Raw genomic sequence first — 25576 nt, forward strand, 5'->3', positions numbered from 1 at the left:
CAGTCTCCGTATCTTGCCCTGAAAGGCTGGGCGCTGACTAGCTGAACACAGCAGATGGGTTATCCCTTCCTGACACAGAGTGGGACCAAGCTCAGTCCCTGGAAAAATCATGGAGCAGGTCCTCAAGGAATCAATTCTGAAGCACTTAGAGGAGAGGAAAGTGATCAGGAACAGTCAGTATGGATTCACCAAGGGCAGGTCATACCTGACTAACCTAATTGCCTTCTATGAGGAGATAATTGGATCTGTGGATGAGGGGAAAGCAGTGGACGTGTTAGTCCCTTGACTTTAACAAAGCTTTTATACGGTCTCCCAGTGTTCTTGCCAGCAAGTTAAAGAAGTATGGGCTGGATGATTGGACTATAAGGTGGATAGAAAGCTGGCTAGATCGTCAGGCTCAACAGGTAGTGATCAATGGCTCCATATCTAGTTGGCAGCTGGTATCAAGCGGAGTGCCCCAAGGGTTGGTCCTGGGGCCAGTTTTGTTCAGTATCTTCATTAATGATCTGGAGGATGGCGTGGATTGCACCCTCAGCAAGTTCGCAGATGATACTAAACTGGGAGTAGTGGTAGATACGCTGGGGGGTAGGGATAGGATACAGAAGGACTTAGAGAAATCAGGCCAAAAGAAACCTGATGAGGTTCAACAAGGACAAGTGCAGAATCCTGCATTTAGGACAGAAGAATCCCAGGCACTGTTACAGACTAGGAACTGAATGGTTAGGCAGCAGTTCTGCAGAAAAGGACCTAGAGGTTACAGTGACGAGAAGCTCGCTATAAGTCACAAGAACCAGATGGCATTCACCCAAGAGGTCTGAAAGAACACAAATGTGAAATTGCAAAACTACTAACTATGGTTTGTAACCAGTCCTTTATATCAGCTTCGGTACCCAGTGACTGGAAGTTGACTAATGTAACGCCAATATTTAAAAAGGGCTCTAGAGATGATCCCAGCCATTACAGACCGGTAAGTCTAACGTCGGTACTGGGCAAATTAGTTGAAACAATCGTAAAGAATAAAATTGTCAGACATATAGAAGAACATATATTGTTGGGCAACAGTCAACATGGTTTCTGTAAAGGGTAATCGTGTCTTACTAATCTATTAGAGTTCTTTGAAGGGGTCAACAAACATGTGGACAAGGGGGATCCAGTGGACATGGTGTACTTAGATTTCCAGAAAGCCTTTGACAAGGTCCCTCACCAAAGGCTGTTGTGTAAATTAAGTTGTCATGGGATAAGAGGAGAGATCCTTTCGTGGATTGAGAACTGGTTAAAAGACAGGGAACAAAGAGTAGGAATTATTGGTAAATTCTCAGAATGGAGAGGGGTAACTAGTGGTGTTCCCCAAGGGTCAGTCCTAGGACCAATCCTATTCAACTTACTCATAAATGATCTGGAGAAAGGGGTAAACAGTGAGGTGGCAAAGTTTGCAGATGATACTAAACTGCTCAAGATAGTTAAGACCAAGGCAGACTGTGAAGAACATCAAAAAGATCTCACAAAAAAGTTGGTTACTTACCTTTGTAACTGTTGTTCTTCGAGATGTGTTGCTCATATGCATTCCAGCTAGGTGTGTGCGCGCCACTTGCACGTTCATCGGAAGACTTTTTACCCTAGCAACACTTGGCGGGTCGGCTGGGCGCCCCCTGGAGTGGCGCCGTTATGGCACCGGATATATACCCCTGCCAACCCAGCCACCCCTTCAGTTCCTTCTTGCCGGCTACTCCGACAGTGGGGAAGGAGGGTGGGTTTGGAATGGATATGAGCAACACATCTCGAAGAACAACAGTTACAAAGGTGAGTAACCGTCTTTTCTTCTTCGAGTGATTGCTCATATCCATTCCAGTTAGATGATTCCCAAGCCTTATATAGGTGGTGGGGTCGGAGTGAGATGTGGCAGAGTGCAAAACCGCTGAGCCAAAGGCTGCATCATCTCTAGACTGTTGGACCAGAGCATAGTGCGAAGGAAAGGTGTGGAACGAGGACCAGGTAGCTGCACGACATATCTCCTGGATTGGAACATGGGCCAGGAAGGCAGCTGATGAAGCCTGAGCTCTGGTAGAATGCGCAGTGAGATGGCCCGAGGGAACATGAGCCAGGTCATAGCACGTGCGGATGCACGCCGTCACCCAAGGGGAGATCCTCTAGGAGGAGACAGGTAGGCCCTTCATCCGGTCAGCCACTGCAACGAAGAGTTGGGGCAATTTCCGGAAGGGCTTCGTCCAATCGATATAAAAAGCGAACGCTCTACGGACATCTAAGGAGTTAACTGCTGTTCCCGTCGAGATGAGTGAGGCTTCGGGAAGAAGATCGGAAGGAAGATGTCCTGATTGGTATGGAAGGCCGACACCACTTTAGGGAGGAACGCCGGATGTGGTCGCAACTGTACCTTGTCCTTGTGAAAGACAGTATACGGTGGGTCCACCGTGAGCTCTCGAAGCTCGGAGACTTGTCTGGCCGATGTAATGGCTACTAGAAAAACTGTCTTCCAGGACAGGTATAGCAGTGAGCAAGTTGCCAACAGCTCGAATGGCGGAAGCATAAGTCTGTTTAGGATTAGGTTGAGGTCCCAGGTAGGGGCAGGTCGGCGTACTTGGGGGTAGAGGCGCTCCAGGCCCTTGAGAAGTCTAGTAACTAAAGGGTGGGAAAACATGGAGTGGCCACCCTCTCCTGGATGAAATGTGGAGATAGCCGCCAAATGCACCCTCAAAGAAGATATCGCCAGGCCCTGCTGCTTAAGGGACCAGAGGTAGTCCAAGATAATGGGAATCGAGACCTCAGAGGGCATAGCATTCTGCGTTTCACACCAGCAGGAGAAACGTTTCCACTTGGCCAGATATGTTGACTGAGTGGAAGGCTTTCTGCTGCTCAGGAGTATATGTTGTACTGGAGCGGAGCAGCGTAATTCCAACCTGTTTAGCCACACAGGAGCCACGCTGTGAGGTGGAAGGCCTGCAGGTCCGGGTGGCGAAGATTGCCGTGGTCCTGCGTTATGAGGTCCGGGTGGAGAGGCAGGGTAATTGGGCTGGCTATGGACAGGTGGAGCAGTGTGGTGTACCAGTGCTGTCTGGGCCACGCTGGCGCAATCATGATTAGGTGCGCTCTGTCCCTGCAGAGTTTTATCAGGACCTTGTGAACCAGCGGGAACTGAGGAAAGGCATAGAGCAGCCGGTGCTTCCACGACATGAGGAATGTGTCCGAGATCGATCCCAGTGAAAGACCCTGGAAGGAGCAGAACGCTTGGCATTTCCTGTTCATGCAAGAGGCGAACAGGTCTACATGGGGAAAGCCCCACTTCTGGAAGACCAAATGAATAACATCTGGTCTTATCGACCATTCGTGACAGAGGAAGGATCTGCTCAGCTGATCCACTAGAGTGTTCCGAACCCCTGGGAGAAGGGACGCCACCAGATCTATCGAGTGGGCTATGCAGAAGTCCCAGAGTCGGATGGTCTCCTGACAAGAGGGGGGAAGATCGAGTCCCTCCCTGTTCGTTGATATAATACATGGCCGTTGTGTTGTCTGTAAACACTGAGATACAACGGCCGTGTAGATGCTGCTGGAATGTCTGGCACGCCAGGCGACCGCTTTCAGCTCTTGGACATTTATGTGAAGCGCCAGCTCCTGCGATGACCAAAGGCCCTGGGTACGAAGGTGTCCGAGGTGACCCCCCCCCATCCGAGAGATGACGCGTCCGTCGTCAGGGACAGTGAGGGTTGTGGTGGATGGAACGGTAACCCTGCACATACCAGGGAGGGGGTTAGCTACCAGTCATATGCTCGGGGGAATGATAACTATTGCATCTGTTGGGTCCCTGCCCAGACGGTAGACTGAGTTGAGCCACGTTTGGAGGGGTCGGAGGCGGAGCCTGGCGTATTTGGTCACATAAGTACAGGCAGCCATGTGACCTAGGAGACTGAGACAGGTGCGAGCCGAGGTTGTCGGGAAGTTCTGCAGACCTCGAATGATCGTTGCCATTGCCTGGAATCGCGGCTGGGGTAGGTAGGCCTTGGCTAGATTGGAGTCCAGGGTAGCTCCTATGAAGTCTAGCCTTTTTGTGGGGACCAGTGTGGATATTTCCGTATTGAGCATCAGGCCTAAGCGTGTGAATAGGTCCCTGATAATGCCCTACGTGCTGCCTGACCTGTGTCTCGGAGGTCCCTCTGATGAGCCAGTCGTCCAGATACGGGAATACGTGTATCCGGCGTTGGCGGAGGTGTGCGGCGACTACGGCCATGCACTTTGTAAACACTCTTGGGGCCATGGAAAGGACAGAGGGGAGGACCATGAATTGGAAGTGCTGGTGGTTGGCTACAAAGCAAAGGCACCTCCTGTGTGGAGGAAATATGGTGATGTGAAAGTACGCGTCCTTCATATCGAGGGCAGCATACCAGTCTCCAGGATCCAAGGACGGGATAATGGTCCCCAAGGAGACCATGCGGGACTTCAACCTTATCATGAACTTGATGAGGCCTTGCAGGTCTAGGATAGGCCTGAGGCCTCCTTTTGACTTGAGGATCAGAAAGTAACGGGAGTAAAACCCTTTGCCCTTCTCGTCTTGTGGTACCTCCTCTATTGCTCCTATGGCGAGGAACATCTGCACCTCTTGTAGGAGGAATTGCTCGTGAGAGGGGTCCCTGAAGAGGGACTGGGTTGGAGGGTGGGAAGGCGGGGTTGAAACAAATTGGAGGTGGTATCCTTGTTTCACCGTGCGTAGGACCCAGAGGTCTGAGGTCAATTGGGACCATGCCAGGAGGAAGTAGGAGAGGCGGTTGGAGAAGGGAGGAAACGGATCCTGTCCTGAAACTGGTACGCCGTCCTCGGGTGTACCTTCAAAAGGCAGACTTAGGTCCCACTGGTGGTTTTGAGGGGCCGTGGTTTTGGCCCCCTTGGGGTCCGGTCTGGCATCTACGGCCACCCCGCCCGCGCCATCTGCTAAAGTCTTTCCTGTGTCTGGGCACAAAGTACGGGCGGTGAGTCTGGGGACGGAAAGGTCTGCGTTGGGTCACAGGTGTATGCATGCCCAAAGAACGCATGATGACCCTATTGTCTTCCAAGCTTTGTAGCCTGCGGTCAGTCTTCTCCGAGAACAGACCCTTACCGTCAAAGGGTAAGTCCTGGATGGTATATTGTAATTCAGGTGGGAGGTTGGAAACCTGTAGCCATGAGATGCATCTCATGGTGATACCGGAGGCCAGAGTTCTGGCTGCCGCGTCAGCCGCATCTAGAGAAGCCTGGAGGGAGGTTCTGGCTACCTTTTCTCCTTCCTCTAGGAATGCAGCAAATTCATGGCGGGAGTCCGAGGGGAGTAGTTCTGTAAATCTACCCACCTCCGCCCAAGTGTTGTAGCTATAACGGCTCAGTAGAGCCTGCTGATTTGCCACCCGGAGCTGTAGGGCGCCTGCCGAATACACCTTGCGGCTGAGTAGGTCTATCCGCCTAGCCTCCTTTGACTTTGGGGCTGGTGCCTGTTGGCCATGGCGCTCCCTCTCGTTGACCGATTGGACAACTAGGGAGGAGGGTGGACATATAGATACTCGTACCCCTGAGAGGGTACCATGTATTTTCGCTCAACTCCCTTTGCCGTAGGGGGAATGGAGGCTGGGGACTGCCATAAGGTGTCGGCATTGGCTTGGATGGTCCTGATGAAAGGCAAAGCCACTCTAGTGGGGGTATCTGCCGACAGGATGCTCACTACAGGTTCCTCGACCTCCGGGACTTCCTCCACCTGTAGGTTCATATTGAGCGCTATCCTCCTGAGGAGGTCCTGATGGGCTCTTAGGTCTATTGGAGGTGGCCCCGAAGAGGAGATCCCTGCCACTGCCTCATCTGGAGAGGAAGAAGATGACATGCCGGGGACGAGCGGGTCCTCTATGGCCTCTTGCTCATGCGCCGGTTCCTGCTCCAGCGGCACCGGGGAACCCGGTGGGTGGACTATCAGCTCCTCCGTCCCGGGTGGAGGAGGACGGCTAACTGTGGCCTCTGGTGCTCGATACTCTGATGAAGCGGAGCGGGTCAGAACTAGCGGAGCACCTTGGGCCTGGTGGTAGGCCCAAGGTGTCCAAAAGGACCACTGGTGAGGTCCTGGGTCCTGAGACCGGGCTTCTTGAAAAACTCCGGTAGGCACATCCGCATCGCGGTCTTGGTCATAGTAGCTGTCCGCGTGGGACGACACCGACGTATGTCTGGATGGCCATGGAGGAGCGGAGAAGCCTTGTGCAGATGTTCCAACGGACCTCGCTGTCCCATGTATCGGGGACCGGTGCTGGAACCATATCGGTACCGGGATCGAGATCAGACCAGATCGGTGCCGGGACGTCTACCGCGATCTCAAATCCCAGTGTCATGAATGGCTTTGGGAGGCACAGTGCCTGGAGCAGTGCCGAGAACTGGAGCGGTGCTGCGGGTAGTGAGCCGGTGAATGAGAATCCAACCAGTGCCGCAAGTCTGACCGGTGCCGTGTAGTAGAATGGTGCAGGGACTGTGAGTGGCGTCGAGAGCAGGAGCGCCATCTGGACCTGGAGCGTCTGTGGGACCGCGATCGTGAGCGGTGCCAGTCCGCTGCACCAACAGAGGGTGGTCTAATCAAGGTCGTCTTGCCTATGGATTGAATTACCCTCACCGGCAGTGCCGGGGGTAGAGGCAGTGCCGAGTCTGTCAGGGCCATCAGGTCCCTCGCTGCTGAGAACACCTCTGGCATGGATGGCATAGTGAGCTCTACCGCGGCACGGGCCGGGGAGCTAACAGGCGCCAGACTCGACGGCCCTTGTGGGACCAGAATCGACGGTGCCGATTTAGTCGGTGCCGCAGCAGGTGTCGGCGCCAGGCGATCCGACTTAGGCGAACTCTCTGGCTGCGGTGCGGGCAGTGCCGAAGCAGCAGGAGTCTTGGCCTTTCTCAACCTCAGGGAGAGGGAGCGTCGTGGAGCCGACTTCGGTGCCGGCGATGTCTGGTGCCGTGAGTCCTTGGGCGTACCGGTGCGGTCCGGTGCCGCGGAGATGCTTCTGCTCACCAACTGACCAGCGCTCGGTGCCGAAGGTGGAGAGGTGATAGCCGTCTCCATGAGGAGCTGCTTAAGCCTGATGTCCTGCTCCTTTTTTTTTTCTCGGCTTGAAAGCCTTGCAAATGGGGTGCTTAGCTGTCAAGTGCGATTCCCCAAGGCATTTCAAACAGGAATCATGTGGATCTCCTGTTGGCATCGGCCTGTGGCAGGCTGAGCACGGTTTGAAACCCGGTGAGCCGGGCATGGGCTCCGGCACCGGGTGCGGGGAAGGGGCTACTCCCCGAACCCCGCTAACTATTACTACACTAACTATACTATCAAGGAAGAAACGTATAACTATATATATATATAAAAGAATTATAATTATATACACGATAACAAACGAGAAACTACGAGTAGCTAGGGGGAGTGGAGGTCAACTAAGCCGCACTCCACTGTTCCAACGACCGACACGGGCGGTAAGAAGGAACTGAGGGGTGGCTGGGTCGGCAGGGGTATATATCCGGTGCCATAGCGGCGCCACTCCAGGAGGCGCCCAGCTGACCCACCGAGTGTTGCTAGGGTAAAAACCTTCCGATGAATGTGTACGTGGCGCGCGCACACCTAACTGGAATGGATATGAGCAATCACTCGAAGAAGAACTAAGTGATTGGGCAACAAAATGGCAAATGAAATTTAATGTGGATAAATGTAAAGTAATGCACATTGGAAAAAATAACCCCAACTATACATACAGTATGATGGGGGCTAATTTAGCTACAATTAATCAGGAAAGAGATCTTGGCGTCATCGTGGATAGTTCCCTGAAGACGTCCACGCAGTGCGCAGAGACGGTCAAAAAAGCAAACAGGATGTTAGGAATCATTAAAAAGGGGATGGAGAATAAGACTGAGAATATCTTATTGCCCTTATGTAAATCCATGGTACACCCACATCTCGAATACTGTATACAGATGTGGTCTCCTCATCTCAAAAAAGATATACTGACACTAGAAAAGGTTCAGAGAAGGGCAACTAAAATGATTAGGGGTTTGGAACGGGTCCCATATGAGGAGAGATTAAAGAGGCTAGGACTGTTCGGCTTGGAAAAGAGGAGACTCAGGGGGGATATGATAGAGGTCTATAAAATCATGAGTGATGTGAAGAAAGTGGATAAGGAAAAGTTATTTACTTGTTCCCATAATACAAGAACTAGGGGTCACCAAATGAAATTAATAGGCAGCAGGTTTAGAACAAATACAAGGCAGTTCTTCACGCAGCGCACAGTCAACCTGTGGAACTCCTTACCTGAGAAGGTTGTGAAGGCTGGGACTATAACAGCATTTAAAAGAGAACTGAATAAATTCACGGCAGTTAAGTCCGTTAATGGCTGTTAGCCAGGATGGGTAAGGAATCTCTATTTGTCAGAGGGTGGAGATGGTTGGCAGGAGAGAGATCACTTGATCATTACCTGGTAGGTTCACTCCCTCTGGGGCACCTGGCATTGGCCACTATCGGTAGACAGATACTGGGCTAGATGGACCTTTGGTCTGACCCGGTACGGCCGTTCTTATGAGTCAACAGTGTCCCCTTGTTGCCAAGAAGGCTAACGACATTTTGGGCTGTATAAGTAGGAGTATTGCCAGCAGATCGAGGGACATGATCATTCCTTCTATTCAACATTGGTGAGGCCTCATCTGGAGTACTGTGTCCAGTTTTGGGCCCCCCGCTACAAGAAAGATGTGGAAAAATTGAAGAGAGTCCAGCGGAGGGCAACAGAAATGATTAGGGGGCTGGAGCACATGACTTATGAGGAGAGGCTGAGGGAACCGGGATTCTTTAGTCTGCAGAAGAGAAGAATGAGGGGGGATTTGATAGCTGCTTTCAACTACCCGAAAGAGGGTTCCAAAGAGGATGGATCTAGACTGTTCTCAGTGATGGCAGATGACAGAACAAGGAGCAATGGTCTCAAGTTGCAGTGGGGGAGGTTTAGGTTGGATATTAGGAAACACTATTTCACTAGGAGGGTGGTGAAGCACTGGAATGGGTTCCCTAGGGAGGTGGTGGAATCTCCTTCCTTAGAGGTTTTTCAGGCTCGGCTTGACAAAGCCCTGGCTGGGATGATTTAGTTGGTGTTGGTCCTGTTTTGAGCAGGGGGTTGGACTAGATACCTCCTGAGGTCTCTTCCAACCGTGATAGTCTACGATAAGAGGAGCCAGGCTGGGTCAGACCAAAGGTCCATCTAGCCTAGTATCCTGCCTTCCGACAGTGGCCAATGCCTGGTGCCCCAGAGGGAATGAACAGAACAGGGAATCATCAAGTGATCCATCCCCTGTCGCCCATTCCCAGCTTCTGGCAAACAGAGGCCAGGGACACCACCCTTGCCCATCCTGGCTAATAGCCACTGATGGACCTGTCCTGCATGAATTTATCTAGTTCTCTTTTGAACCCTGTTACAGTCCTGGCCTTCACAACATCTTCTGGTAAGGAATTCCACAGGTTGAGCAGGGGTTGGACTAGATGCCTCCTGAGGTCCCTTCCAACTCTGATATTCTATGATTCTATGATCCCCAGCCCAGGCTGCAGCTTAGAGGGGAAGAGTGTTGTCCGTCCTCTTTAGAACCAGCCTCTGTAATTTTTTGTTCCCAAGTCTAAAGAATAGGAGCCAGAGGCCAGAGGTGGGCCTGTTGTGTTCAGGCAGCTGCTGCCTCAGCAGCCATATATTCTCTTGTTCAGATGCCATGTTATCTCGTCCCACTGTTTGGAAGTTTCTCCAAGGCCTGTCTCCTCAGTCAGGAGCCTTCCTGGTCTGGGCCCTACTGTAGTTCTTAGGGGCCTTATGCCTTGGTCCATGAGCTCTCCAGCTCATGGCTACTGCTCCAGCCAGGAGAGTTAGCAAGGTTTAAGCCACTGTGGCAAATTCCCTCCTCCTTACAATGTTTTCCCTGGGGATAAGGTGAGGCTAAGCCCCCCGCCCTCTAAATTCCTCTCCAAGGTGGCATCTGATTTTCACTTAAACCAAACCCTTCACCTCCGTGAACCACAGTGAAATTTGGGAGAAACCAAGCTGCACGCAGCATGTCTCCAGAGCCTTTTGGAACATTTGTGTGTAGCCCTGGGAAAGAACATCAAAACGGTCACACTGGTCAGACCACTGGGACACCCAGAACATGGGGTTGCGTCCCTACCCATCCTGGCTAATAGCCATCGAGTGGACCTATCTGCCCACAACGTATCTCATTTTTTTTTTAAACCCAGTTATACTTTTGGCCTTCACAACGTCCCCTGGCAATGAGTTCCACAGGTTGACTGTGCGCTGTGTGAAAAACTTCCTTGTGTTTGTTTTAAAGCTGCTGCCCATTAATTTCATTTGGTGACCCCTCGTTCTTGTGTTCTAAGGAGTAAATAACACTTCCCTGTTTACTTTCTGCACACCAGTCATATCCCCCCTTAGTCATGTCTTCTCCGAGCTGAACGCTCCCAGCCTTATCAGTCTCTCCTCATACTGGAGCTTTTCCAAACCCCTAATCATTTTTGTTGCCCTTCTGTGTTCCTTTTCTACTTCTAATACATTGGTTTTGAGATGGGGTGAGCAGACCTGCACACAGTATTCAGCATGTGGGCATCCCATGGATTTATATAGTGGCAACATGATATTTTCTGTCGTCTTATCTATCCCTTTCTTAATGATTCCCAACATTCTATTTGCTTTCTTGACACCACTGCACATTGAGTGGATGATTTCAGAGAACTGTCCACAATGACTCCAAGATCTCTCTGGAGTGGTAACAGCTAATTGAGACCCCATCATTGTATATGTATAGTTAGGGTTATGTTTTCCAATGTGCATTATTTGCATTTATCAACATTGAATTTCATCTGCCATTTTGCTGCCCAGTCCCCCAGTTTTGTGAGATCCTTTGGTAGCTCTTTGCAGTCTGCCTGGCACTGAATTATCTTGAGTAGTTTTGTATCATCTGCAATTTTGCCACCTCACTGTTTATCCCTTTTTTCCAGCTCATTTATGAATATGTTGAATAGGACTGGGCCCAGTACAGACCCTGATCATTTATTCCTATGCTCTGTTTCATCTCTTTTAACCAGTTACCAATCCATGAGAGAACCTTCCCTCGTATCCCATGGCTCCTTACTTTGCTTAAGAGCCTTTGGTGAGGGACCTTGTCAAAGGTTTTTGGAAAGTCCAAGTACGTTATAGCCACTGGATCCCCCTTGTTCATGTTTGTTTGATCCCCCTCAAAGAATTGTAGTAGAGTGGTGAGGCGCGATTTCCCTTTACAAAAGCCGTGTTGACTCATCTCCAGCATATCACGTTCATCTGCGTGTCTGATTGTTCTGTTCTTTGCTAAACTTTCAGCTATGAAATGACGTGAGGCTCACTAGCCTGTACGGGCCAGGCCGTCTCTTCCCAGAGATTCGCAAGTCGCCAGCTCGCTGTATCCATCTGGCACCTAGTACTTATACCCTTTCCCTCAGCTACTGCGCCCCTCTCAGCTGCTGGCTCCGTAATTTGTGTCCTGAGGACTGGCCTATCACAGAGCTCAGCCCAGCCCCTTACCAAACCCTCCGCCTTGGACCTGGCAGCGGGATGGGACAGCAATTTGGGAGAGCCATTCTGCAGTCCTCGTTTAGCTAGCGGCCGTCAGGGTGTCTGCCCCACCCCATTGGTCTGGGAGCTGCCAGCCTGGCCCCAGGGTGAGGTCTTGTGGCACAGCTGTGATGCTGAGTGACAGAGCTTGTAGGCAGATGGGGGTGTAGTGACCTTGTGTCTGTTGATCCAGTGAGGGACAGGTGTGGCTGCTGTGTCTCATATGCTTGGGGGGCAGGGGGAGAATCAGGCTGTGCAGTGGGGGGGGGGGGGGCCCTTCTCTGCTGCCCATGGATTCTGCTCTGGCACAGGAGCTACCTGCATTTTGAAATGATTCATGTAGTGAAGGGCTCCAGGAGCCAGTTACGGTCAGGGAAGGAAGTGGGGAGCCAGGCCAGCACTGCGCACCTGTAGCCAGCCCTCCAGGTAAACGCGTAGCTCCGTGGAGGGGCCATTAGCGCACATATTGCACAGGCCAGCAGCACCCCCCCACAAACCCCAACACCCAACCGATGCTGTTGGGAGGAGACGACCACGCAGCCCGAGGCGGGGGGGGAGGGCGGGGAAGGGCTGGAGCTGCCTCCCTGGGACCAGGGTGGGGTGGGGAGCGGGGCTCTGCTTGTGCCAAAGCCCCATATTCTATTCCCCACTCTCCTGTGCCAGCCAGGCCCTGGTGCCCTCGGCCTGGCCCAAGGACGCTGCCCCAGGCTGGCGTTGGTGCTGAGTGACGCTCCTCTCCTGCGTGCAGCTGCCCTACATGGAGCTGGAGAAGGTGAGCGGCGTGGAGGAGGCCAAGCACTATCTGCGGCAGAAGCTGCGGGAGCTCCGCTTTTGAAAGCACCTGCTGCCCCCAGGGCACAGTGACAGCGAGAGACCCACCTCCTCCGGCGGAGCGATGTGACGCTGGACACGGCCCGGGCTGCGGACCCTGCTCCTGGAGGCCCCCTTCCTCCCCTGGGGGCTGTAGGCTGGTGGTAGCGGGTGGGCGTAGCGTGGGGCTGTTATTTATTGGCATTTGCTGGGGGGTCAGGGTTCGGGCTGGTGCAGCATCAGGGGTGGGGGGCTGGTGTAAACGGCTGGGCCAGCGCCACAGCCCCAAGCGGGAGCAGTGCATGCTGGGCCTGCTCTTCCACTCCCAAGGCTCCTGTCTGCAAAGGGGGGTGCACTGGTCTGTGTGTCCTCAGAGCTGGGGGGGCACGGCTCCCTGAGCTGCCCTCAGCACCTGCTGCCTGGCTGGGAGTGCCTCTCCCCCATGGGCTGCACAGGGCGGGGGGGCCCTGGAGCTGTTAGGCCCAGGCCCAGCCCAAGGGGCTGCTGGAGTGGTGAGGACAAAGTTTACAATAAAAATGGAGAAGCTGCTGCACTGTCCTGTCCTGTTTCGTGGTGCCAGTTTGTACCCCATAGCCCCCCATGCAGGGGCCCAGAGAGTGGCTGGGGGGGAGGGGGTATTGCCTGCTGCATCCTGCCAGGGGACTGGCCCTGCCAGCAATGTGCCAGCCTGGCTCTAGGCTGAGGAGGGCAGGGTGTGGCCCTAGCAAGTGACCCCTACCTGGGAGATGCAGCTTCCCCAGCCCCACTTGCACTGTGCCCTGCCAGGCTCGCAGCAGGGCAGGAACGGGAGCACAAGGCGACTCTGCCCCGTAACACGTCCCCCGGGGTACTCAGGGGTGTTGTGCAGGCCTGATTTTGCCCCATGGCCCTGTCCCAGCCCCAGCCTAGCTTATGGCCGGGGGGGGGGGGTGGCACTGGGCTGCTTGCTGCCCAACCATGGCCCTGCCCAGCCTGCCAGTGGGACTGGGGCCCGTGACGGTTACATAGTGCTGGGGTGACACACGGGTTTGCTGCACAAACGTGTTCACCAAACCGACCTGAGCAGCAGCTGCTGGCTCCAGGCCTGTTGTGTGAGCCCCTCCGCAGCCCCCAAGCCAGGCCCCCCATGTTCCTTAGAAAGCTGTTTATTGACAGTTAAATTATTCTCTTAAATAAAACCCCACTGAATTTAGGAAACACCTGATTGTCGGGGTGGGGCACAGGGCTGGTGGGGCAGGGCTGGAGCAGGGAGGACAGCCCCCCCACCCCACCAAGGGGCACACAAGATGCTGCGGGAGCGGGTCCAGCACACGATGCAGTTCGGACGGCAGTGGCTGGGGGCAGGCGGCACGGCCCACTCCCTGCCCAGGGCAGGTGGCAGGCCCCCCGCAGGGCAGGGCGCTGAACAGCTCCTTTGGCAGGTGGGGCGAGACAGTGAGCGTCTCATGGCTGGTGTGGCACAGGCACTGGGGGAGTGCTGGGCGCCTGCCCCAGCTGGGCACAGTCCAAGCGGCCACAGATCTGGAGATGGCGCAGGTCCGGGTGATGGCGCAGCAGCCGGGGGCCTGCCTGTGCCCCACAGCCCTGCACAGGGTCGCTTGCTGGTGCCCCTCACACGGGCATCGGCATCTCGTTGTACTCGTCCACCCCTTCCCGCTCGTCGAAGATCGGCTCCGCCTCCTCTGCGTCCAGCTGGGGAGAGAGGGTGCAACCAGGTGGTGGGTGGGGAGCTGGGGAAGAGGCAGCACCCGGCGCTGCCAGGACACTGCCTCCCTCCCGCTGGCCTCTGAGCCCCTGGGCCAGCGCTGCCTGCTGCCACCCCACACGCCAGTGCCCGGGCAGCGTCTCCCCAGCCCTGCACCGGGCGAGCTCAGACACAGCCCCTCCAGTTGCCCTGGGGGCTGGGGGGTGCAGCTGGGCTTGCAGGGCCCCCATCCAGGTGCCTGAGGGCGTCCTGTGGCCTGGCGCCTCCCCCCCCCCCCCCCACGGGACTTACACACTTGAGCTCGCGGGCGGTGAAGATGCGGGTGAGCAGGCACATGCGGAGCGGCACGGTGAGGATGAGGATGAAGGGGAAGGCCAGGGAGGCAGCGGTGGACATGACGGCCCAGAGCACGGCCAGGCACGCCAGCTGCAGGCCCGTGAAGAGGTGCATCCGCAGAGTGCGCACCTGCCCGGGGAGCCAGACGAGGTTAATGCCCCGGCCCAGTGCCACGGCGGCTTTCCCCCCCCCTCGCCCCCCGGCTCACCACCCTCCCCACGGGGGATCCCCCTTGCTGGCTCACTGCCCCCCCCAGACCCCGCTGGCTCACTGCCACTCCCCGAAGACACACACTCCCCACTGGTACCTTGCCCCCACCCCCAGAGCCCCCCGTGCTGGTTCAATGCCCCCCCCATGGGTCCCCACTGATGGCTCCCCCTCCCCAAAGGCTGGGCCCAACCACCTGCCCCCCCGGCAGTTTGGAATGGGACACCCCCATCTGCCAATGGGCCATGCCCCCCGCTGGCTCCATTGCCCCCCCCCCCGGTATCTGCCAATCTGCCCTCCCCCCCAATGCAGACCTTTTTGACGAAGGTGACATCGGGGTGGTGCTTGGGGGGCATGAGCAGCAGGTGCAGGCGCTCATAGAACTGGATGCCGTTCAGCGAGGTGACGCCCATGTACAGGAAGATCCCGAAGAGCACAGCCAGGGGGATGTGTCGCAGCAGGTCCCCGATGACGATGGACAGGCCTAGGGGGGAGGGGGAGGCAGCCACTGAGCCCACGGGAGCCCTCCGCCCCCCCCCAGCTCTCTGCAAACACAGCCGTCCCCCCCCCCCCCGCTGCCTGCCCCCAACACTGCCCTGCAACCTCCCACCATTAGTCACAATGTGGGAGTAATTGTGTAATGTTTGTGCCTCAGTTTCCCCATAAGCTGCCTTGTTGCCCTGTGGGGGGGAGGGGGCCTGTCAGCTCTCAGGGCCGGCTGAGACACAGGCGCGGGTGTCCCCTGGCTGGGCCTGGTCCCCAGCTCAGTGCAGCATGAGTGTGGCGAACTGGGAATATTCTTAAGGTTTTCTCTGAATAGTGTTGGTGCCTCAGTGTCCCCTCTGCAGTTCTTAAGTATCCAGGTGGTGGGATAAGGGTGTGTGATTGCTGCAGAGCAAAGGGCCAGTGCACCTAAATGCCTGACACTCTGTCTCCTAGCAACTGATGGCCTGGGCCCCCCCCCCGCAAAGGTGCCAGCTGAAGGTGTTGGAGACAAAGAGATCAGGTGACCTCCTGGCCCGGGAAAGAGGCTGAGCAGAGAGGAGGGGCTGGAGGGGGGTTCAGTCTGGAGCTGGCTGGGGACGAGGAGTGAAGTGCAGACGTGGGGTCTGGCTCACTGCCCCCCAGAATGGACCCGGCCGAGGGGTCCAGTTCTCTGTACCTACAAGCTCTGTTTTAGACCCTGTTCCTGTCATCGAATAAACCTCTGTGTTACTGGCTGGCTGAGAGTCCCGTCTGACTGCAAAGTGGGGGGGCAGGACCCTCTGGCTTCCCCAGGACCCCACTGGGGCGGACTCGCTATGGGAAGCGCACGGAGGGGCAGAGGATGCTGAATGCTCCAAGGAGAGACCCAGGAGGTGAAGCCGTGTGAGCTGCTTGCCCTGAACAAGTCTGCTCCAAGGGAGAGGAGGCTCCCCAAAGTCCTGCCTGGCTTGGTGGGGAGCAGTTCCGGAGCATCGCCCAGGGACTCCATGACAACTGGTGGCAGCGGTGGGATGTACTGCACCCCGTGAATGGCGCTGCTTGCAGTAAGTGACTGGGGAGCAGTAAAACAAAGGAGGGATAATGAGGACCAGGCGTGCTGAAGGCTCAGAGAGGGACGGTTTCAGGGGGCAGTTAACCTCTGGGAGTGTGTGACCAGCAAGAAGGACTGTTGGAGTAACAGGGTCCCCCTGAGGACGGCAGCGAGCAGTCTCGGGGCGGAGGAGCTTGCCGTTCTGCCCTGGGAGAGAGAAGGATTTTTGCAGTAGCAGGGTTCCCCTGGGGATTGCAGGAGCAGTCCCTGGGGCGGAGGAGTCTGCAGCTCGACCCTGGCAAAGAGGTGGTGATCACGAGAAGGGCTGGCACACCAGGGGTTCTTCCTGGAAACCATGGGGGAGCCAAGAGCACACAGGCCTGTGAGTCCAGAGCCACTTGGGAACGGTGAAGTGATGGCCTGTCACCATTTCCTTAAGAAGGACATTGTGATCCTGTGCACACAGAGAGCGTTACGCATGGGGAAAATCACCAAGGCACAGTTAATTGTGCAGTTGGAGGAGAAGCACCGCTCTGAGGAGCAGATTCCTGACCCAGATGGGGCTACAAGAGGATCTGGGAGCAGCTGGAGCAGCAGCCAGGCATCCCCGGGAGTCTGGTCCCCAACCAGCCGAGGGTCTTCACGATTGGGTTCCCCATCAGGGGATTGGAGATGGATGGGATGGGAGCAGAGCCCGAGAGAGCGAGAGGACCGTGAGAGACAGCAAGAGCCTGAGGAAAAGCTGCAGGAGAAGCAGCAGCAGCGTGGACTGGTGATAGTGGAGCAGAGAGACATAGGGGGCTGCCCAGGGGTCAGTGGGGAAACACACCTGGGGTTGCGAGACCCTGGGACACAGAGAACTGTGGTGGTGCAGCCCCAGATGCTGAGGGGCTGTGGGACCTGGGTGAAGGTCCCCGGGGTGAAACCCCTCGCCCTGCCTATGTCCCGGCTCCCTGTGCAGACCCAGGAGGGGTCAGGCTGGCTGGTAGTTGGGGTTCTCCAGGATATCGGCTGGGAGACCCTGTTAGGGGGTGACTGTGTCTCCTTGGGACAGGATCCAGGCCTCGCTCCTGTAAAGGCCGAGGGTTTGAATTCAAATCCAGGGAACCAATTGGCTAGGATGGAAATGGTCAGTGAAAATAAAAATGACCTGGCTGGCAGGGGGGAGGGGCTGCTGGGCTCAGGATACCTGCCTACCTGTAACCAGCCCCCTGGGACTGAGTGGGAGGGAGAGATGCTCCCCGCCCCCCTGCACACCGGAGAGGGGGCTCACACTGGCTCTGATGCTGTGACCAGAGCAGAGAGCTCGCTGCCTGCCCCCACTGGGACAGCAAGGGCAGCGCTGAGCACGGGGGGAGTTGAGACCCCAGCTGAGTGGGGGGACACCCAGGCAGGGCAGGTCGGCTGCCAAACAGGTTTGCCTGGTCCAGACGTGCTGCTGGGAAGTGATTACACAGCAGGGAGGGAGCTACCAGGGACAGGGCTCAGGGGGGCTGTGACCCCATGCCCAGCCAGCGAGAGGGAGCAGGTCCCACTCCCTGCCCCAGCAGCTGAATCCCAGACCGAGATGCAGAGGGATCCCTCCTTGGAGAAGCTGAGGGAACTTGCTGGCCACAGCGCTGCAAACCCCCTTGGGGAAAGCTGCAGGGACAGAGTCTCATAGACTCATAGACTCTAGGACTGGAAGGGACCTCGAGAGGTCATCGAGTCCAGTCCCCTGCCCTCATAGCAGGACCAAATATTGTCTAGACCATCCCTAATAGACATTTATCTAACCTACTCTTAAATATCTCCAGAGATGGAGATTCCACAACTTCCCTAGGCAATCTATTCCAGTGTTTAACTACCCTGACAGTTAGGAACTTTTTCCTAATGTCCAACCTAAATCTCCCTTGCTGCAGTTTAAGCCCATTGCTTCTTGTTCTATCATTGGAGGCTAAGGTGAACAAGTTTTCTCCCTCCTCCTGATGACACCCTTTTAGATACCTGAAAACTGCTATCATGTCCCCTCTCAGTCTTCTCTTTTCCAAACTAAACAAACCCAGTTCCTTCAGCCTTCCTTCATAGGTCATGTTCTCAAGACCTTTAATCATTCTTGTTGCTCTTCTCTGGACCCTCTCCAATTTCTCCACGTCTTTCCTGAAATGCGGTGCCCAGAACTGGACACAACACTCCAGTTGAGGCCTAACCAGCGCAGAGTAAAGCGGAAGAATGACTTCTCGTGTCTTGTTTACAACACACCTGTTAATGCATCCCAGAATCACGTTTGCTTTTTTTGCAACAGTATCACACTGTTGACTCTTATTAAGCTTGTGGTCCACTATGACCCCTAGATCTCTTTCTGCCATACTCCTTCCTAGACAGTCTCTTCCCATTCTGTATGTGTGAAACTGATTGTTCCTTCCTTCCTCATTGTTCAGTCCTGCAGGAGAAGGGATTCCTGTCCCGGGAATGGGCTTCCCAAGGGGAAGTAGAACTGGGAGGAATCGCGAGGCAGCTGGTGGTGCCCCAGGAATCCACAGGGTTCTTCCCATTCGAGCTGCTGGATGGGAGGAGAGTGAGGGGACCCCTGGACCTGAAAGGGGAGGATTGGGAGGAGAAGGGGGAAGACCCCCTGAGGGATCTCTTCCCTGAGGTGGGAGCCAATCTCCCCATCAAGTGTTCCCCGTTCAGAGTCACTGGGAAAGCAGCCCAGAACCTGGAGAGAGAGGTCAAGGACCTGCTGGCTTTAGATGGGATCCAGCCGTTTTACAGCCCATGGGCCTCACCCGTGGGGCTGGTCCCGAAGGGAGACAGGATGATCTGGTTTAGTAGGGACCTTCGGAAACTTAAAGCCATCACGGTGTCCGAGGCCGACCCCATGCCTAGGCTGGGGAGATTCTAGACAAGCTGAGAGGGATGGGGAACTTGGCCCTGGCAGACACTGATAACATGTGCACCTTTAGCCAGACCTGGGAGGAACAGGTGTCCCAGGTGAAAAGGGGGCTGGGCTGCCTCAAGGAGGTGGGACTGACGGTAAAAGCTGGGAAGTGTAAGGGGGGACGGCAGAGGTGTTGTGTCTGGGCCACAAGGTGGGGAGCGGCTGCCCAAGCCCAGAGCTGACCAAGGCCAAGATGGGGGCTCTTCACCAAGAGAGCCCGAATCACAGACCAGAGTGCTGGGAAAAGACCCCCCAGTTTGAACCCCAGGGGTATTGGGGTGGCAAAAGGGTTCAAGCCGCATAAACCTTCCCACATGAGGCCTGCGAGTGCCATCAAGCACACCCGACCTAAGGGAGGGTGTGAGACTGGACTGTCCTGGTGTAACTCACACCAAGGAATGGGAGAGATGCTGGGGTGTCCATGGGAACATTGGTGGGTTCGAACTTCCCCAGGTCACTGGCTGAAGTGACCTCGCTCAGTTTGGTCTCAAAGTGGGGAGAGATGCGATGAACTAGGAATGTTCTTAATGTTTCCCCTGAATACTGTGTTGGTGCCTCAGTGTCCCCTAGGCAGTTCTGAAGTATCTAGGTGGTGAGATAAGGGTGTGTGATTGCTACAGAGCAAAGGGTCAGTGCACCTAAATGCCTGACACTCTGTCTCCTACTGTCACGGAGTGTGGGGGAGTCCGGCCCTGCACCCCTCTTCCTGGGACTCACAGTGACTCTCAGCCAGCCAGTAAAACAGAAGGTTTATTGGACAACAGGAACGCAGGTTACAGCAGAGCTTGCAGGCACAGTCAGGACCCCTCAATCGAGTCCTTCCGGAGTTTCAGGGTGCTTGGATCCCACCTTCGGATACCCTGAATTCCCCTCACCCAACCCAAAACCAAAACTGAACTGCCCCTCCTCCAGCCGGCCGATTCCTTTGTCCAGTTTCCCGGGCCAAGGTGCTAACCCCCTCCCCCCTCCCTGGCTCAGGTTACAGGCTTAAAGATCCTGTCCCTCCCCTAAAGACATCCCCGGCTCTCCCCTCCCCCACACAGACAGCCCCTACTCCATCACACCTAGCAACTGATGGCCTGGGCCCCTCCCCTGCAAAGGTGCCAGCTGAAGGTGTTGGAGACAAAGAGATCAGGTGACCTCCTGGCCCGGGAAAGGGGCTGAGCAGAGAGGAGAGGCTGGAGAGGGTTGTCAGTCTGGAGCTGGCTGGGGTCGAGGAGTGAAGTGCAGACGTGGGGGGTCTGGCTCACTGCCCCCCGAAATGGACCTGGCCGAGGGGTCCGGTTCGCTGTATCTACAAGCTCTGTGTTAGACCCTGTTCCTGTCATCAAATAAACCTCTGTGTTACTGGCTGGCTGAGAGTCCCGTCTGACTGCGAAGTGGGGGTGCAGGACCCTGTGGCTTCCCCAGGACCCCGCTGGGGTGGACTCGCTGTGGGAAGCGCACGGAGGGGCAGAGGATGCTGAATGCTCCAAGCAGAGACCCAGGAGGTGAAGCCGTGTGAGCTTCTTGCCCTGAACAAGTCTGCTCCAAGGGAGAGGAGGCTCCCCAAAGTCCTGCCTGGCTTGGTGCGGAGCAGTTCCAGAGCATCGCCCAGGGACTCCGTGACAATGAGACAACGGGAAATCCAATCGCCTGGACATGGACACCCGGGAACCCACGCTCCCAAGGCTGAACAAGGCTTCCCGGCGGGAGAACACAGGGATGGGGGCAAGGGGTTACGTGGGGGTCGCGGGAAGCAGTCGGGGCTCTCACCTGGACTCTCACCAAGGAGGCCGCACAGACAGACGGACGGAGCCGGACCCGAGGGTTCCCACAGCCGGGCTGGGCTCGGGGCTGGGCAGGACGGACCCTGCTTCACCCTTCACTGCCCCGGGCTGCCCGACGGGCCCCTAGGCCGGGTGCCAGCTAACGAGTGAACCCGGCTGTGCCCGCGCTGGGAGTGGCCCTGATCCCTGCGAGCGGCTGAGTCTCCCTTGGGCTGTCACAGGGACTTGCTGCCTGGAGCTCACGGGGGGATGGGTTCAGGTCCAGAGGGCCAGTCTAGGGAGTGATGAGGCCACGTGGCTCACCCTGGAGGCAGAGCAGGACCCCCAGGGGGCTGGGCCAGTGAAGGGGCCTCCCAGAGACCATCCCAAAGCTGGGGGTGCAGCCCCAAGTCCGTGGGTCTATGACACCCCCCCAAAGCCCCTTCCCCAGATTACCCCCCCGACTCCAAAGCACCCCCCAGGCCCACAGCTGGGCCTGAGCTCTGCCCGCCCTGTGAGCCTCTTCCCTGCTTGGCCGTGGGCTGGGGAGACAGGGCGGCTGGCGGGACTCACCCACGAGCAGGGCCACCAGCAGCCCCGTGACGCGCTGCTCCTTCACCTCCTGGATCTTGGGCTTGTCGCCGGGGGCCACGGCCTTGCTCATGACCGTCAAGGCGTTGGCGTGGGTCACCGAGCGCACTGTGGCGGCCGCCAGCCAGGGCAGCCCGAAGAGGGCGCAGAAGCCGCCCATGGCCACGATGAGCAGCAGGTCGAGGTGGAAGCCGGAGCCCTTCTGCAGCATGCGTTCCTTCTTACTAATGATCAGCCTGGGGGGGCACCGGAGCCTCAGGGCCTACCCCACGGCCCCCACACCTGCTCCCCACAGCCCCCCGCAGCACGCACTCCTCCTTACTGGTGATCAGCCTGGGGGGGCACCGGAGCCTCAGGGCCTGCCTCATGACCCCACTTGCCCCCCACAGCCCCCCGCAGCCTGCACTGCTCCTTCTGGTGATCAGCCTGGGGGTGGGCGCAGGGCGCCGGAGCCTCAGGGCCTGCCCCACGGACCCCCACAGCCTGGGACCTCTCCCAATAGCCCCCCCACAGCCACCCCATGCCTGTGGACGGCTCAGCTCACGTGGTGATCTGGGTCTCCATGAAGATGAGGATGAAGACCAGCACGGCCGGCAGGGCACTGGCCACCATCATCCAGACGGGGAAGGAGCTGCCCTCGCCCAGGGGGTTGATGACCCAGCCCCGCTTCTCCGGGGCCGTCACTGAGAAGCCACTGGGAACGCTCAGCTTCTGCGGAGGGGAATGGGGGGGTGCCATGAGAGACAACCTAGCGGGGGCTCGGCACAGGGGGCAATGGGGGATGAGAGTGGGACGTGCTGGAGAAGGGGGACCAAGCATGTGGAGGGACAGGGAGGTGGGGGGCAAGGGGGACAGGGGCAGGGGAGGGGGGGCAGGAAAGATGAGGGAGCAGGCATAGGGGGATGGGGAGTTGGGGGGCAGGGGGGCGGGGGCAGGTGTGAGGGCGAATGGGGAGGTGGGGGCACAGGGTACGGGTGGGGGGTGGGGACAGGTGTAAGGCGGAATGAGGGCGGGGGGCAGGGGGGACAGGGGACAGCGAGGTGGGGGCAGGGGGCAGCAGGCTGGGACGAACACGGGAAAGGTGATAACGCCCCGGTGCCCCATCTCTAGGGCTCTGTCCCCGTGGCCCCAGGCCCCTAGTCCTGGCAGCTCCGGCCTGGCATCGGAGTCCGGAGCCGTTGGGCCCGTCGCGCTGCAGAGCCCTGGCTGTGGGGCAGGTCCTGCCGGCTGGGAGAATCCGGCGCCACGGGACAGGCTGGGCGGCGGCCGGTGCCTGCGGGAACAGGGCCCGGGCTGGCGGACGCTGGCTCTGCCCAGGGCGGACAGACATGGGGACGGGGAGATGGAACCGGACGGGTCCCCAGCTCCAGGCTTGGCCAGGCCGCACCAGGGCTGAGCTGCTGCCCCTCCGGGCTTCCCCTGCGGTGTCCCGGGGGTCGATGAGCTGCTCTGGGGGAAAAGGCTCCTGACACCAGGGCCGGTCCTGGTTGGGTGCGTCGGTCCCTGTGGGGCACACAAGGCTCCCCCGGCTCCATGGGACTCGCTGGTAGAGCTCGCGGGGGGCAGGAGGGCTGCAGCACTCAGGCTCCGTTGGAGACAGTGAGAGGGGGAGCCCTGGCGGCTGTCTGCAGGCCCAGGCATAGCACAGAGCCTGTGGGTCCCTGACACGGGGCCGTGGGGCTGCAGGCCCCTCCCTGCCCCACTGACCTGCGTGTACGTGTCCCGGATGCTGAAATCCACCAGCACCATGATGAGGATGGCGATGGGCACCCCGAAGTCCCCGATCACCCGACGGATCTGCAGAGAGCGGGTCAGCGCCGGCCAGGGTGGGCCCCAGTTCTGCCCCTAACAAACTCTGCCCCCAGCTCTGCCCTCCCTGCCCCCCACGAACCCTGCCTGCCCCCCAGGAGCCCTGCCATCCTGCCATGGCACAGCCTACAGGGGCCGGCCCCCAGAACTCTGCGCCCGCACCCCGCAGCGCCGCTCCCTGCCCCCAGCTCTGCCCTCCCTGCCCCCCGCGAACCCTGCCCCAACACAGCCTGCAGAGAGCTGCCCCCAGCTCTGCCCCAACCTACCCCTCCTCCCACCTCACAGCTCTGCTCCAGCCCCCATGGCCCCTGCTCACCCGCCCAGGGAAGAAGCGGCTGTTCTTGAACTTGCGCAGGAAGAAGGCGATGAAGAAGGTGCCGGCCATGAGCACCAGTGAGAGCAGGGCCGTGTTGGGCTGCCCCGTCACCGCCGGCCCGTTCCCCAGGGGCAGGCTGCCATTTTCCGCGCCCGTCCCATTCGCCCGCCCGCAGCCGTGCAGGGGGTGCTCCTGGAAGATCTGCCGGGAGATCACGGGGGCCTGAGATCCTGCCCACACGGCCCCCCATGTCCCATCCCCCCGGCCAGGACAGCCCCCAGTGCCCTACCCTCTCCAGCCCGCCCACCCCCTCCAGCCCCCCACGTCCCGCCACCACCAGCCAGGACAGCCCCCAGTGCCCTGCCCTCTCCAGCCCGCCCACCCCCTCCAGCCCCCCACGTCCCGCCACCACCAGCCAGGACAGCCCCCAGTGCCCTGCCCTCTCCAGCCCGCCCACCCCCTCCAGCCCCCCACGTCCCGCCACCACCAGCCAGGACAGCCCCCAGTGCCCTGCCCTCTCCAGCCCGCCCACCCCCTCCAGCCCCCCACGTCCCGCCACCACCAGCCAGGACAGCCCCCAGTGTCCTGCCCTCTCCAGCCCGCCCACCCCCTCCAGCCCCCCACGTCCCGCCACCACCAGCCAGGACAGCCCCCAGTGCCCTGCCCCCTCCAGCCCCCACGGCCCCCCACGTCCCGCCCCACCCCGGCCAGGACAGCCCCCAGTGCCCTGCCCTCTCCAGCCCCCACAGCCTCCGACCCCCTCCAGCCCCCACATCCCGCCACCACCAGCCAGGACAGCCCCCAGTGTCCTGCCCTCCCCAGCCCCCACAGCCCACCACCACCAGCCAGGACAGCCCCCAGTGCCCTGCCCTCTCCATCCCCCACAGCCCCAGACCCCCTCCAGCCCCCATAGCCCACCACCACCAGCCAGGACAGCCCCCAGTGTCCTGCCCCCTCCAGCCCCCACCCATTCCAGCTCCCACAGCCCCCCACGTCCCACCCCCACCAGCCAGGACAGTCCCCAGTGCCCTGCCCCCTCCAGCTCCCACAGCCCCCCACCCCCTTCAGCCCCCACAGCCCCCAGTGTCCTGCCCCCTCCAGCCCCACTGCCCCCCATCCCCTCCAGCTCCCACAGCCCCCAGTGCCCTGCCCTCTCCAGCCAGGACAGCCGCCAGTGCCCTTCCCCCTCCAGCCCCCACTGGCCCCCACTCCCTCCAGCTCCCACAGCCCCCCACATCCCACCCCCACCGGCCAGGACAGCCTCCAGTGCTCTGCCCCCTCCAGCTCCCACAGCCCCCCACGTCCCACCCCCACCAGCCAGGACAGTCCCCAGTGCCCTGCCCCCTCCAGCTCCCACAGCCCCCCACCCCCTTCAGCCCCCACAGCCCCCAGTGTCCTGCCCCCTCCAGCCCCACTGCCCCCCACCCCCTCCAGCTCCCACAGCCCCCAGTGCCCTGCCCTCTCCAGCCAGGACAGCCGCCAGTGCCCTTCCCCCTCCAGCCCCCACTGGCCCCCACTCCCTCCAGCTCCCACAGCCCCCCACATCCCACCCCCACCGGCCAGGACAGCCTCCAGTGCTCTGCCCCCTCCAGCTCCCACAGCCCCCCACCTCCTCCAGCCCCCACGCCCCCAGTGTCCTGCCCCCTCCAGCCCCCACTGCCCCCCACCCCCTCCAGCTCCCACAACCCCCCACATCCCACCCCCACCAGCCAGGACAGCCCCTAGTGCTCTGCCAACTCCAGCTCCCACAGCCCCCCACCCCCTCCAGCCCCCACGCCCCCAGTGCCCTTCCCCCTCCAGCTCCCACAGCCCCCCACCCCCTCCAGCCCCCACGCCCCCAGTGCCCTTCCCCCTCCAGCTCCCACAGCCCCCCAACCCCTCCAGCCCCCACGCCCCCAGTGCCCTTCCCCCTCCAGCTCCCACAGCCCCCCACCTCCTTCAGCCCCCACAGCCCCCAGTGCCCTGCCCTCTCCAGCCAGGACAGCCGCCAGTGCCCTACCCCCTCCAGCTCCCACTGCCCCCCACCC

At 58.6% G+C, this 25576-nt stretch overlaps 2 protein-coding genes and 1 long non-coding RNA gene across 13 annotated transcripts in view; 2 read left to right on the top strand and 1 right to left on the bottom strand.

Moving 5' to 3' along the window:
- FASTK (Fas activated serine/threonine kinase) overlaps window positions 1–12841 on the top strand; it is a 52621-nt gene extending 39780 nt beyond the window's left edge. The window contains exon 10 of one of the 3 annotated variants that reach the window (XM_050942488.1): window positions 12255–12841. In XM_050942488.1, the coding sequence (XP_050798445.1) occupies window positions 12255–12455 (201 nt within the window). In that variant the 3' untranslated portion in view covers window positions 12456–12841. Of the gene's footprint in view, window positions 1–11360; window positions 11988–12254 lie in introns of those variants that run through there. The other 2 variants (XM_050942489.1, XM_050942491.1) reach the window with 2 other exon arrangements.
- A 199-nt stretch (window positions 12842–13040) lies between these two features.
- Window positions 13041–25576, bottom strand: part of SLC4A2 (solute carrier family 4 member 2) — an 86997-nt gene continuing 74461 nt past the window's right edge. For 8 of the 9 annotated variants that reach the window (XM_050942423.1, XM_050942425.1, XM_050942424.1 and 5 more), the window contains exons 17-23: window positions 23550–23750; window positions 23132–23221; window positions 21969–22135; window positions 21407–21660; window positions 14964–15133; window positions 14402–14571; window positions 13041–14093 (exon numbers count right to left, since the gene is read on the bottom strand). In XM_050942423.1, coding sequence (XP_050798380.1) covers window positions 13562–14093; window positions 14402–14571; window positions 14964–15133; window positions 21407–21660; window positions 21969–22135; window positions 23132–23221; window positions 23550–23750 — 1584 coding nt within the window. In that variant the 3' untranslated portion in view covers window positions 13041–13561. Of the gene's footprint in view, window positions 14094–14397; window positions 14572–14963; window positions 15134–21406; window positions 21661–21968; window positions 22136–23131; window positions 23222–23549; window positions 23751–25576 lie in introns of all 9 variants that reach the window. The other variant, XM_050942432.1, reaches the window with a different exon arrangement.
- LOC127045967 (uncharacterized) overlaps window positions 15494–25576 on the top strand; it is a 30435-nt gene continuing 20352 nt past the window's right edge. The window contains exons 1-2 of the long non-coding RNA XR_007772884.1: window positions 15494–15512; window positions 19675–19713. This is a non-coding gene — a long non-coding RNA (uncharacterized LOC127045967). The remainder of the gene's footprint in view (window positions 15513–19674; window positions 19714–25576) is intronic.

The sequence above is a fragment of the Gopherus flavomarginatus genome, chromosome 2 (assembly GCF_025201925.1).
Source record: "Gopherus flavomarginatus isolate rGopFla2 chromosome 2, rGopFla2.mat.asm, whole genome shotgun sequence".
Lineage (NCBI taxonomy): Eukaryota > Metazoa > Chordata > Testudines > Testudinidae > Gopherus > Gopherus flavomarginatus.